Here is a 14,830-nt window from a genome sequence, read left to right on the forward strand (position 1 = left end):
GATTCAGTATGCTGAAAGGATTAAATAAAATGGAATAAAGGACAGTCTTCGTCTGAGTTACGTTACGGTGTCTTTGTATTACAAATGCTGATTTTCTTTTTACAAAGCTTCTAGTTAGCAAATTTTATTATAGGTTGAGGAGCGAAAGGAATATGCTCAATACATAAGCATTTCCAAGCCACAAAAATATAAACCACAAGTTTGCCGGTACTGGTTTCTAAGCAGTCCCTCATTTTGCCAGAATATTAATTAGCAAAATATAACCCACTCATAATAATGAGCAGAAAAGCTGTACTATGTTAAAAGGCCTAGAGATTTGCCTTACAAAATGTTCCACACTATGACATGCACAAAAGTAGAAATCTGGCAATGGCAAAGGCAAGTTATCTACCCTTAGCTATTTAATCATACAAAATTCAACTCCCGCTTTTAAAAGGGAACTGGATAAAAACATGCATGAGAAAAGGTTGCAAAAATCCCTGGGGGGGGGGGGTCAAAAGTCTAACATTCTTCCAAAGAAACACCATGAGCTGTGAGTCAATGGTCTCTTCCCTGAATTCTACTATGCCATGATTCTAGAAGAGTTTGCACTGATGTTTGGCTGGGAGATTTACTTCAACATCAAAACATCTAGCAAGTGAAAATCTAAACACTACTTTCATCCAAACTACCTGTTTCTGTCTCACTTTCTTCATGTAGCACCTGGGTTTCTCAAAGGTTGCTAATCATAGCTTGAGCCAAGATATCACCATGGCATAAGTATGCAGACATTAAGAACGCAGCTGATATATAATTCAACCCATATTGTTGCTATTATTCAGCACAACACAGTAGTCATCTACCCAACAGAGCAAAATGACCCTGAATACATCTCATATCCACTGACTAAGAACTTTACAAGCATAAAAACAAACTGCTGTAAAAACCTAAGTCTGGCAGCATCATGTAAAGATAGTTAATACTTCAAATCCAGTGACTCTTCAACAGAACTTAAAAGTAGTGAGAAATAGGGTATTTCTGCTGATTAACTATCACACTGCACTGTGGAGTAGGCTGTTGAGTGCATACTGGTTGCTGCATTTCCTAAATAAACACTGACCACATTTTGGCAAGTGCTTAATTGATTCCAAAACATTTTTAGACATCTTGCTATGGTGAAAAACGTTTGTTAATGTATTTTAAAAATCAGAGCTTCTTTGACATTTGGAACTATTAAATAAGAAAATTTAATTTAGAAACATCAGTTTTCTACCTTGAGAACACAAATGTGTCTACATCTTTATGAACAAAGCTCAATGTCAATTGCTTGCAACCCTCCCAAATTCACTCTTCATAGTACTGGATGATTCTAAGTATAGCTTCAAAATAAAGGTAGGGAGTGGGTTAGGTGAGATTGTTAAATGTAGAGAATTTTGGAAATTTTCAGACAGATACAAAACTTGAGAAGAGAAATGTCAATTTCATTATTGACATGCCAACAGTAGGAAGCTATTGATGGCATCTGGAACTTTGTTAGATATTGTCAAAAATAACATTTTAGTGTTTGAATGAAATTCTCTTAAAAACAATTTTAAAATATGCAGTCAGGTACAGGAAATCTTATCTGCCTTGCAATCATATTCTCCACAACCATGTTCCTGGAAGCAGCCAGAGCACTTAAAATAGATCTGGTTACAGTTAACTAGCATTACATTGTAACACCTAATTTTCCCTTAAAAACTTGAGATAGGTCTACTGGACTTCCAAACTTTGCTTGTAGCATCATAAACTTGAAAATTGTTTTCCCATTGTTTTCTAAAAGCAAGGTTCACTAGTACTCTTTTGCCATATACACTTGGCTTCATGTTCAAACATATAAATGTAGATCATCGTGAGGTGCTGCATTTTGGTAAGGCAAACTAAGACAGGACATATACACTTAATGGAAGGGTCCTAGGGAATGTTGCCAAACAGAGACACCTTAGGGTGCAGGTTCATAGTTCCTTAAAAAGGTGAAGTCACAGGTCGACAGGATAGTGAAAAAGGCATTTGGTATACTAGCCTTTATTGGTGAGTGCACGGAGTATAGGAATTGGAATATCATGTTGCAGCTGTAAAGGATGTTGGTTAGGTCACTTTTAGAATACTGCATACAATTCTTGTCTCCCTGCAATAGGGAGGATATTGTTAAACTTGAAATTTTCAAAAAAAGATTCACAAGGATACTGCCTGGGTTACAGGGTTTGAGCTATAGGGTTTAGAAGGATATGGGCTAAATGCTGGCAAATGGAACTAGATTAATTTAGACATCTGCACAAGTTGGACACAAGGGCTTGTTTCTGAGCTGTACACTCTGACAGTATGATTCGTTATAAACAGGAACAAAATTAAATCAGTATGCATTTGAACCTGGAGATCAATCATAGTAAGTGCCCCAACCAAAACAATTCTGAACATTTTTCCACATACCTTCTGCAATTACACATTCTAAAAAGGTACACTACTCCATCAGGTGGTCCTTCAACCACACGAAGGAGTGCTCCAAAAGCTAGTGCTTCCAAATACACTTATTGGACTATAACCTGATGTTGTGTGATCTTTAACTTTGTACACCCCAGGACAAAGTGAGGACTGCAGATGCTGGAGATCAGAGCTGAAAAATGTGTTGCTGGAAAAGCGCAGCAGGTCAGGCAGCATCCAAGGAGCAGGAAGAAGGGCTTCTGCCCGAAATGTCGATTCTCCTGCTCTTTGGATGCTGCCTGACCTGCTGCGCTTTTCCAGCAACACATTTTTCAGCTTTGTACACCCCAGTCCAACACCAGCATCTCCAAATCCTTCTAAAGGATATATTTAAGCAAAACATGTTTAGCATTATACCTCATCACAAGTTGTTTTAAACTTTAACAGTTTAAGGCAGCATCCAGGAATAATCTAGTCGTAAAATATCTCAAGGCAATGAGTTACAAGTGACCGCCAAACACATTCATTTGACTCCAAATTTAAAGGTCTTGCTTCATTCTAGTCACATGATTGAATCACATGAAGCTTGGGGATGATCCTGTAGCAAACTGGGTGTGATCGGATTCCTGGAATCATTTTGAACGCAAAGGAGACACTGGGTCTTAAACAGCAGCAGGACAAAAACAAATTTTGACAATGGGTTCAATCTGGTCACAGTGACACTGGGAAACTTTCAGCTGAACCAAAATTATATCCTTCCCGTCCCCTCTCGCCTGACAGCCAACATTAATATGTTTCACGAAAAAAGCACAATATTTTGGACACAATTCAAAAGGGGGCAAAACAAAGCGCTACAGTGACCAAACAATAGACCTAGCCCACTGAACAGATTGATGCAAATGAAAAATAAAACACTTTTACTGAGATGTAAACGACGCTTAAATTCTTGCGATTGAAAGCGGAACCGGTTATAAACACAACTAAATTAAACCCTCAGACGACAGGCTTCAACCAGCCCCTTCTCCCCAGCCGATCGCACATACTCAGCCTAGGCTGGGAGCTAAAAATCCTCGTCGCCGCAAGTGCGTGTTCCTGGGCCGCCAAATGAGGTCCATTAGCCACGGCCGCCTGCTCCACCATCAGCGACATCTTCTCTCCCGCCCCCCCTCAATGGCTCGGCCTCCCCGTCACGTGATCTCGCCCTTAACCGGCTCCGTCTACGTGCACGTCCCTTGCGTCACGACGCAGGCTGACGGACGCTGGGCGCCTGCATCACGTGAGTCATCTGACCAATCGAGACGAGCGACGGGCAACCGGCGTTGCTCAGGCTAAATGCCTCCTTGGTTGACCTGGAGGCAGCGAGTCGAGGTTTTCAGTTAAATATTTTCTAATCCATCTGTTCAGATATTCCATGCAAGACCTCTTGAGCAGGTGGGACTTAAACACAGTTCTCCTAGCTCAGAGATAGGGGACACCATAACTGTGCCACTTGATAAGGGAGCTTAAGGTGAAAAAACTCTTAGGAGGCAGTGATCATATGATGATTGAATTTACTCTGCAATTTGAGAGGGAAAAGATAGAATCAGAGGTAATAGTATTACAATTGATTAAAGGGAATTACAGAGTCGTGAGGGAAGAGCTAGGTAGAATTGACTGGGAGAGGAGCCAAGCAGGAAAGACAGTAGAACTGCAATGGCAGGAGTTTCTGGGAGTAATTCAGGAGACACAACGGAGATTTGTCGAAGGAAAAAGAAGCATGGTACAGGGAGGATGAGGCAACCATGGCTGACCAGGGAATTCAAGGATGGCATAAAAACAAAAGAGAAAGCATATAATGTGGCAAAGAGCAGTGGGAAATCAGAGGATTGAGAAGCTTACAAAGACCAACAGAGAGCAACAAAAAAAGAAACAAGGAGGGAGAAGGTTAAATATGAGGGTAAGCTAGCCGTTAATAAAAAGGAAGACTGTAAGAGTTTCTTTAGACATATAAAGGGCAAAAGAGAGGCAAAATTGGACATTGGGCCGCAGGAAAATGATGCTGGAGAGATAGACGTGGGGAACAAGAAAATGGCTGAGGAACTGAATAATTACTTTGTGTCGTCTTCACGGTGGAAGATACAAGTAATATCCCAACAATTCAAGAGAGTGAGGGGGCAGAGCTGAGAGTATGGTGGCCATCATCAATGAGAAGGTGCTAGAAAAAATTAATGGCCTGAAAGTGGATAAATTACCTGGACCAGATGGACTACACCCCAGAGTTCTAAGGGAGATAGCTGAAGAGATAGCGGAGGCTGTAGTGGTGATCTTTCAGGAATTGCTAGTATCAGGGAAGGTCCCAGAGGACTGGCAAATAGCTAGCATGATACCCCTGTTAAAAACAGAGTAAGGCGAAAGACATAAAATTATAGATCGATTAGCCGAACCTTGGTTTTGGGTAAGATCCTGGAATCCATTGTGAAGGATGAGATTTCTGAATACTTGGAAGTATATGGTAGGCTTATGCGGAAAGTCAGGAGGCATGGGATAGTGGGAAATTTGGCCAGTTGGATAGAGAACTGGCTAACCGGTCGAAGTCAGAGAGTGGTGATAGATGGTAAATATTCAGCCTGGAGCCCAGTTACAAGTGGAGTTCTGCAGGGATCAGTTCTGGGTCCTCTGCTGTTTGTAATTTTTATTAATGACTTGGAAGAGGGAATCGAAGGGTGGATCAGTAAATTTGCAGACGATACGAAGATTGGTGGAGTTGTGGATAGTGAGGAGGGCTGTTGTCGGCGGCAAAGGGACTTAGGTATGATGCAGAGCTGGGCTAAGGAGTGGCAGATGGAGTTCAACCGTGTCAAGTGTGAGGTTGTCCATTTTGGAAGGACAAATAAGAATGCGGAATACAGGGTTAACGGTAGGGTTCTTAGTAAGGTGGAGGAGCAGAGGGATCTTGGGGTCTATGTTCATAGCTCTTTGAAAGTTGCCACTCAGGTGGATAGAGCTTGTAAGAAGGCCTATGGTGTATTAGCGTTCATTAGCAGAGGGATTGAATTCAAGAGTTGTGAGGTGATGTTGCAGCTGTACAGGACCTTGGTAAGGCCACATTTGGAGTACTGTGTGCAGTTCTGGTCACCTCACTTAAGGAAAGATGTGGAAACTTTGGAGAGGGTGCAGAGGAGGTTTACCAGGATGATGCCTGGAATGGAGAATAGGTCATACGAGGATAGGTTGAGAGTGCTAGGCCTTTTCTCATTGGAACGGCCAAGGATGAGGGGTGACTTGATAGAGGTTTATAAGATGATCAGGGGAATAGATAGAGTAGACAGTCAGAGACTTTTTCCCCGGGTACAACAGAGTGTTACAAGGGGACATAAATTTAAGTGAAGGGTGGAAGGTATGGGGGGATGTCAGGGGTAGGTTCTTTACCCAGAGAGTGGTGGGGGCATGGAATGCGCTGCCTGTGGGAGTGGCAGAGTCAGAATCATTGGTGACCTTTAAGCGGTACATGGATGGGTGCTTAAGCTAGGACAAATGTTCGGCACAACATCGTGGGCCGAAGGGCTTGTTCTGTGCTGTATTGTTCTATGTTCTATATGGTAAAGTCAGCATGGTTTCATCAAGGGGAGGTCATGCCTGACAAACCTGCTAGAATTCTTTGAGGAAGTAACAAGCAGGTTAGACCAAGGAGAGCCAATGAGGCTACTGCAAAAGATAAGGGCCCTTGGTGTCAGAGGCCCCAAGGATGGATAGAAGCATGGCTGTCTGGCAAAAAGTAGAGAGTGGGGATAAAAGGGTCCTTCTCAAGATGGTAGCCGGTGACAAGTGGTGTTCCTCAATGCTCAGTTTTGGGACCACAAATTTTCACTTTATACATTTATCTAGATGCAGGAACGGAGGGCATTTTGGCTAAAGTTGCAGATGATACAAAGATAGTTTGAGGGACAGGTAGCATTGAGATGGTGAGGAGACTGCAGAATGATTTATAGGTTAGGAAAGTGGGCAAAGAACTGGCAGCTGGAGTACAATGTGGGAAAGTGTGAAGTAGGAAAAATAGAGGCATGAACTATTTTCTAAATGGGGAGAAAATTCGGAAGTCTGAAGTGCAAAAGGATTTGGGAGTTCTAATCCAGGATTCTCTCAAGGTAAACTTGCAGGTTAGGTCAGTACTTAGGAAAGCAAATGCAGTTATTGCATTTATTTCAAGAGGACTTGAATATAAAAGCAGAGATGTACTTCTGAGGCTCTGATCAGACCACATTTGGAGTATTGTGCACAGTTTTGGGCCCTATATCTCAGGAAGGGTGTACTAGCATTGGAGCATGTTCAGAGGAGGTCCATGAGGATTCCCAGGAGTGAGAAGCTTAACATATGAGGAGCGTTTGAGGACTCTGGGTTTATACTCGATAGAGTTTAGAAGGATGTGGGGGGAACCTAATTGAAACAGACAGAATACTGAATAGCCTGGACAGAGTAGATGTTGGGAAGATGTTTCCATTGGTAGGAGAGACTCAACCGAGGCTATAGCTTTAGAGTAAAGAGAAGATATTTTAGAACGGAAGTAAGAAGAAACTTCTTCAGCCAGAGAGTGATGAATCTATGGAATTCATTGCCCCAGAAGCCTTTGGATGCCAGGTCATTGATTATATTTAAGACTAAGATAGATAGCTTCTTGAATATCAAGAGGATCAAGGGTTACTGGGCGAAAGCAGGATAATGGGGTTGAGAAACATATAAGGGAGGAAACAGTGAGGTCTGCAGATGCTGGAGATCAGAGTTAAGAATGTGTTGCTAAAAAAGCACAGCAGGGATGCTGCCTGACCTGCCATGCTTTTCCAGCAACACACTGAGAAACATATCAGCCATGTTTGAATGGCGGAGCAGAATTGATGAGCTGAATGGCCTAATTTCTGCTCCTATGTCTTATGGTCTTCTGACACACCTTACAGGACCATCAAGCCCTGAAGTAAGTCTTGAACCTGGAACTCCTGGCCATACCAGGAAAGCTACTACTGCATCATAAGACTGCCCAAAAGAAATATAAAGTGTTACAGAAGGATTTTAATTTTAAATAAAAATGGTTTTAAGAAGAGCAAAAGACTAACAGGTGGACAGCATAAAGAAATTGAGACATTGTGTCCATAATGTTTGCATCAAAGGCAACCCTGAGAGATATTTTGTTTTGAGAGTTAAATTTGTCTTAAAGCCTTGAATGAACTGAAATATTTCAAACTCAATTTACTTCACCAGATCAAATAAAAATTGTAAGTAAGGGATAATTAACCTAATAGTTGAGGACATCCCAGAGCAATCTGCATGATTCAATGGCACTTGGGATGGTTTTCCAGTTTCAAATTATCTGGCTGCTTGCTCAGAGTTTTTATAGTTTGGACCTTGAATGGTTTTCAGCTCACTGACAGAAGTAGCCGAGTGTGCTAGATTTATGTTATAGGCAGATTAAACCCTTAAATTCATAATTTGCCATGTGGCAAGTGGGTGAGGCTTAATCTAAATTTAAATTTTATGTCAGAACAGAAACTGGAAGATTGTCTCATTTGAAATTAGTGGGAAAATCTACAGTGGTCCCCAACTTGGAAGTATTAAAGATGTCACCAGAATAATGGACTGATCAGGTATCCACAGTCAAGATATGGTAAACAAAGTACTACATCTGAAAATAGTTAGAACTGAGGAGATTTAAAGATACTTTCTAGAGGACTGCAATATACTTATGAGGGGTCCTGGCACAGTAAATAGCTTCAATAAGACTGGGGGGTGGCTAACGTGGTGCCACTCTGAAAGAAAGGTGGTAAGGAAAAGCCAGGCAACTATGAGCCTGACATTGGTGGTGGGTGAGTTGTTAGAGGGAATCCTGAGAGACAGGATTTACATGTGTTCGGAAAAGCAAGGACTGATTAGGGATAGTCAACATAGCTTTGTGCATGGGAGGTTATGCCTCACAAACTTGATTGAGTTCTTGAAAGAGGATTGATGAGGGCAGTGCAGTAGACATGATCTACATAGACTTCAGTAAGGCACTCGACAAGGTTCCTCATGGGAGACTGGTTAACAAGGTCAGATCTCATGGAATACAGGGAGAACTAGCCTTTTGGATATAGAACTGGCTCAAAGGTAGAAGACAGGGGGTGGTGGTAGAGGGTTGCTTTTCAGACTGGAGGCCTGTGACCATTGGTGTGCCACAAGAATCGTTGCAGGGTCCACTGCCTTTAGTCATTTATATAAATGATTTGGATGTGAACATAGGAGGTATAGTTAGTAATTTTGCTGATGACACCAAAATTGGTGATGTAGTGGACACCTCCGATTACAATGGGATCTTGAACAGATGGGCCAATGAGCTGAGGAGGGGCAGATGGAGTTTAATTTAGATAAATGTGAGGTGCTGCACTTTGGAAAAGCAAATCAGAGCAACTTATACACTTAATGATAAGGATCTAGGGAGTGTTGCTGATCAAAGAGACCTTAGAGTGTAGGTGCATCGTTCCTTGAAAGTGGAGTCACAGGTAGATAGGATAGTGAAGAAGGCATTTGGTATGCTTTCCTTTATTGGTCAGAGCACTGGGTATAGGAGTTGGATGGTCATGTTGCAGCTGTACAGGACATTGGTTAGGCCACTTTTGGAATATTGCGTCCAATTCTGGTCTCCTGTGAAACTTGAAAGGGTTCAGGAAAGATTTACAAGGATGTAACCAGGGTTGGAGGATTTGAGCTATGTGGAGAGGCTGAATAGGCTGGGGCTGTTTTCCCTGGAGCATCAGAGGCTGAGAGGTGACCTTAAAGAGATTTATAAAATCATGAGTGGCATGGATAGGATAAATTGATAAGGTTTTTTTCCTGGGGTGGGGAGTCCTGAACTAGAGGGTGTAGGTTCAGGGTGAGAGGGGAAAGATATAAAAGGGACTTAAGGGGCTACTTTTTCACGCAGAGGGTGGTGCATGTATGGAATGAGCTGCCAGAGGAAGTGGTGGAGGCTTGTACAAATGCAGCATTTAAAAGGCAGCTGCATGGGTATACGAATAGGAAGGGTTAGAAGGATTTGGACCAAGTGCTGGCAAATACGACGAGATTAGGTTAGGATATCTGGTCAGCATGGACGAGTTGGACCGAAGGGTCTGTTTCTGTGCTGTATATCTCTATGACTGTATGACTCTAAGATTGATATATTGAACGAAGTAAGAAATAAACTTGAGTACGTGGCATCCATGGTTATAAACAATGTTGTTAAATTAATATTGCTTGATTAGTTTAATTTGTTTTAGATGCAATAAGGTTTGTATTTTGTTTAAAAAGAAATTAAATCTGTGGCACAGTTCTAACAAAGTGTGTTTGGATTTCTCTTTAAATTCCAACTGTCCCTAACTCAATCCTAAGACTGTATAATAAATATGTATAATTAAGGCTGAACGTTACAATATTTTTCGAAAGTGTCATTTTTTGCCAAGTTTCATGCAGGGTTTATCTCTGCAAGGTCTAGTGAGTTTCCTTGTGTTTTTGTCCCAGATACATTTCATTAACTCCCTACCAGCCTATATGGCACTCCTCTCATTTCATGTTAGCTGGATTTCTCATTCACCCCAGCAAGAAGAATTCACCAGTGGCAGATACTTTGGAATAGGCCAGCATCCCTGCTGCCAGTGCTATCTTTAAAATGACATTGTGCATGGCAGAAAGGGAAAGATGGCGCTGTGATTTGCTGATAGTGACCTTGACATCCTGGTGAATGGGGTGGTGTAGTGAAGGGCTATCCTGTTTCCTCCACTACTGTCAGTTTGGACCAAGGTTACAACCTGCTTAATGCAATCTTAAACATTAGGCAAAATGCCCAGCAGTGCAGGAAGAAGTTCAGTAACCATCTGCACTCCATTAGGATAATTGCCACTACCTTTTCTCTGCTATCCCATGTTCTGTCTTCCTCCACTACAGCATCCATCTTCCGTCAAAGCTCATGCTGAACCTGTCTCACTTTCACATGCAACATTGTCTCTCAATCACTCTCATAATAAAACCCCTCACCCTGCTAACACTGCATGCCCTCTGCACTGTCTACTTACTCAGGTCACCTCGCAACCTTTCTTTCACTTGTGTGAGCACTAGCAGATGAACCAGACACTTTCATCTCGCTCAATTCTTTCCTTTCCCTCATTATATGAGAAAACGGCCAATAATAAGGCCAAAATACCCAGAACAAGTGGCCTATCTCATTCTATATAAGGATATGATCTTGTAGTAGCCAGAGAGGATTGGGACTGCTCCTGCGGAGATGCCAAAATATCCATGTCTCCACAAAACAAGTAAGAAGCCACACTTCTGGCAGTGCAACTCTCAGATTAGCCTCATTGCCAATGTAGTTTTCTCTTGCTATAAATTACAAAACTTACTTGCAGTGCCTTGTGTTATGAAGTTGAAGGCAGTTCTGTTCTGCACTGAGAGCTTACAAGCACCTGTCATATGACTAGATGGCAGCCTCAGAGGGTACTGAAAAATTGAAACTATATAACATTTGGCTATGAAATGGATACCTGAGTTGGTTGCTGTTTTGACAACAATTTGAATTTAACCAATCAATTTAAATTATGCCCCAGGATACTAAAACCCAGTCAAGTTTGAATTTATTATTTTGCCAACCTCAAACCATTGAGATGATCCGATGTTAGAGGTATACAAAAAGCAGGCATGTTGAAAGTCAGACAGAGTAACTGCCATTGAGAAAGACCCAAGATATTGAAACACTCTCTATCAAAGTTATCTTCTCATATGAAATGTATTTGCAGTAAAAGAAAGAAGACAACCCAGGGAGATCTTCAGCAGAAGGAAGAAAGACACCAAAGATGACAGCTGTTGTATGGTTTTGAAATTAGTTGATGTGATTTTAATAAGTGTGTTTTATTGGAACAGTATATTGTTATAGATTTGGAGGCAGATAATAAGCAGTTAAAAGAAATGGGGATTAAAGTTGTGAATAGTAGTTATTTAATGTTCACTTTTAGAGCTAAAGAATAAATTGATATTTTCTTCAAATAGTGGAATTTAAGAGTTCTCTGTCACTCATATTTTTAACAGATTACGAGGCGAGGTGAACTTTTCTGGGTGTTTGGTTTAATTAACAGAAAGGTTCACCGCTGTCACATAACTTTTGTCTGTTTTACATCTAGCAGGTGCCAGCAACATGTCCATGATCTTGTCAGGAAAGAAGGTGTCAAGGCCTCACACCTCCTCCAGTATTTCTGAGGAAGTAGCCACAGATGCCTTAAACAAGATGAAGAAGAAATGCCCCAGGTTGTTTGCATTTGAAAGACTGCTAGTGACCAGGTATTGTAAAACTCCAAGCAGAAGAGTCCATGGTGTTCACCCATTTGTCATTTCATACAAATGCTCCAATCAGGCCAGTTAATTGCTATCATTGTGAAATAGCTACAGGAATGCAGCAATGCGAGGGGAGTCAGTTGGATCTGCAAAAGGATCTGCATTCCATCACCAAGCCCTTGGTCCCATTCAATGGCAAGGAAATCAGAAGACTTTGACCTTAGATACATCTTTATCACAAGAGACCAGGTAGTATCAGTAAGCACTCAGCCAGAGGAGGAACTACCCTTTGTGTCTTGTCCCAAGACACACCTGAGGTGGCCAGGTCTGCCACATTCGTTGGGCCTATCACCTTCAGGTCTATGGGAGACTATAAACTGAGCATAATGCACTTGCCTCTGCCACGAATACCCAACATGTTTGTGCCATGTAGAGGTCAGCAAACAAAGTTGCAAGGCAAATGGGCTTCACCATATGGTGGGCTTCCTTGACCATATTTACAAGTCCAGGGACAACTGAAATGTAGTGAGGAGAGAAAGAAAAAGACATTTTGAGGGCACATTGGTGGCAGATGACACTTGATTGTAAATAAGTTTCTCATGATTATAAATATATATATTCACTTCCAACTATCATCTGTTTGTGCAAGTTTCTATGTAGCTGCAAAGGCATCCTTGAAGGTTCTAATTAGAGCTAGTGAGGACTGCAGATGTTGGAGAAGTCAAAGTCGATAAAGTGTGGCACTGGAAAAAGCACAGCAGGTCAAACAGTACCTCAGGAGCAAGAGAGTTGACATTTCACGCTTAACCCTTCATCAGGTTAGGTTCTAAATTCACCCATTCATAACCTTAAATGATGTTCCATGGACCAAAGTGTGAAATCAATATCAACATCATGAGCATGTAATGGGTGAATAACAGGTGCTTGTACCTTTATAAACTGGCCTCCATCTTTCCAGGTGCACACTGCATCTCAGGCATTGCTAGGATTCAATCTTTAACTTGTATGAAATGGTAATGAGTGATTAGGACATAGAATTGGATTGCATGCAGTAGGAATGTTCAGCTCTCAAATGTGCTTCACCTTCATTGTATGGATGTGTGTCTACTGGTGTTGCCCTTGGAAGGATCCCATTCCTCTCGCTCACAGATGGCAGCAATTGCCCTGTCCACTTGGGGGTGAATAGTTGCATCCATTTCATTTCCATTGTGCAATTTACCTTACATTCTACTATAAATCAATGAGAGACTGCTCCTCACACCACATGGGTTCTGGACTCATGTTGGTAACCCCAAAATTCGACATCCTCTTCCTGATAGCTCTCCCTGTCAATCTCAAATCCACACCCTAATATGTCTGCATCCGCTTTCCTTTCCCTCCAAACCCAAGCATGTGAGGTGAACATACACATCTTGAGGTCACCATCACCACCCCAACTACCACACCCCGCCCCCAACACCACCTAAAAGCCAGGGTGCTGCTCACTATTGACAATCACTCCTATCGTATGAAACCCTTAACCTCTCATTGAGTCACAGAGTCATATAGATGTACAGCACAGAAACAGACCCTTTGGTTCAACTCGTCCATATATCCTAATTTAATCTTGTCCCATTTGCCAGCACTTGACCCATATCCCTCTAAAACCTTCCTACTCATATACCCAACCAGGTGCCTTATAAATGCTGTAATTGTACCAGCCGCCACCACTTTGTCTGGCAGTTCATTCCATACACACACCACCCTCTGCATGGAAAAGGTTGCCCCTTAAGTACCTTTTAAATTTTTCCCCTTTCACCCTAAACCTATGCCCTCTAGTTCTGGACTCCCCTACTTCAGGAACAACACTTCATCTATTTACCCTATCCATATCCCTCATGATTTTATAAATCTCTGTAATGTCACCTCTCAGCTTCCAACACTCATTGGAAAACAGCCCCAGCCTATTCAGCTTCTCCCTATAGCTCAAACCCTCCAACCTTGACAACATCCTTGTAAATCTTTTCTGAACCCTTTCAAATTTCACAAATCCTTCCTGAAGGGGGGAGACCAGCATTGCACACAATATTTCAGCAGTGGCCTAACCAATGTCCTGTACAGCTGCAACATGACCTTCCAACTCCTGTACTTAATACTCTGACCAATAAAGCAAAGCATACCAAACACCGCCTTCACTATCCTATGTAACTGCAACTCCACTTTTAAGGAACTATGAACCTGCACTCTAAGGACTCTTTGATCAGCAACACTCCCCATTACCTTACTATTAAGTGTATAAGTATAAGTCCTGCCCTACTTTGCCTTTCCAAAATGTAGCAGCAAACACATCGAAATTACACTCCATTCATTGGCCTGTCTAATCAAGATCGCATTGTACTCTGAGGTGACATTCTGCGCTGTCCATGACACTTCCAATTTTGGTGTCATCTGCAAGCTTACTAACCATACCTCCTATGTTCACATCCACATCATTTATATAAAAGACAAAAAGCATTAGACCCAATCCTTGTGGCACACTGTTGGTCATCATTTCCCCAATTATATATTGAGTTACCCTCCTGTTGTAGTACCATCTGCATCCCAACATTCTGCCTGTACTCTCTACCATGAGGTTTTCCAGCCTCTCTCCTACAGTACCAGCCCTGATAAACTCCTCCCCCATTGGACAGATCCAAACGATATGTTGTAGCACAGCCCATTGACCAACTTAGCCGGACAGCCCCAAGCGATGAGTGATAGAACCCTGACTGATATCTGGATTTCCAACTATATATCTGTGACTTTCAGGACTGGCTGCACTGGACTCATAGGGCTGATTGGAATGTACTCCCTGGACTGAAGAGGGACAGACTTCCTGACAATGATTGAAAGCTTGATTGTGCCCAAGCCAGCAGACTGATATTGGAAGCTACGAGGTAAAAACAATGACAGCAGATGCTGGAAACCAGATTCTGGATCAGTGGTGCTGGAAGAGCACAGCAATTCAGGCAGCATCTGAGGACAGGCAAAATCGACGTTTCGGGCAAAAGCCCTTCATCAGGAATAAAGGCAGAGAGCCTGAAGCATGGAGAGATAAGCTAGAGGAGGG

At 42.1% G+C, this 14,830-nt stretch overlaps 1 protein-coding gene and 1 long non-coding RNA gene across 2 annotated transcripts in view; one reads left to right on the forward strand and one right to left on the reverse strand.

The window, feature by feature from the left end:
• The window catches only part of atp6v1ba (ATPase, H+ transporting, lysosomal, V1 subunit B, member a), a 77,528-nt gene extending 73,900 nt beyond the window's left edge, over positions 1 to 3,628 (reverse strand). Inside the window, exon 1 of the mRNA XM_043712835.1 lies at positions 3,483 to 3,628. Within this exon, the coding sequence (XP_043568770.1) occupies positions 3,483 to 3,588 (106 nt within the window). The 5' untranslated portion in view covers positions 3,589 to 3,628. The remainder of the gene's footprint in view (positions 1 to 3,482) is intronic.
• A 20-nt stretch (positions 3,629 to 3,648) lies between these two features.
• Positions 3,649 to 14,830, forward strand: part of LOC122561227 — a 24,861-nt gene continuing 13,679 nt past the window's right edge. The window contains exons 1-2 of the long non-coding RNA XR_006314950.1: positions 3,649 to 3,870; positions 11,592 to 11,748. This is a non-coding gene — a long non-coding RNA (uncharacterized LOC122561227). The remainder of the gene's footprint in view (positions 3,871 to 11,591; positions 11,749 to 14,830) is intronic.

The sequence above is a fragment of the Chiloscyllium plagiosum genome, chromosome 22, assembly GCF_004010195.1.
Source record: "Chiloscyllium plagiosum isolate BGI_BamShark_2017 chromosome 22, ASM401019v2, whole genome shotgun sequence".
NCBI lineage: Eukaryota > Metazoa > Chordata > Chondrichthyes > Orectolobiformes > Hemiscylliidae > Chiloscyllium > Chiloscyllium plagiosum.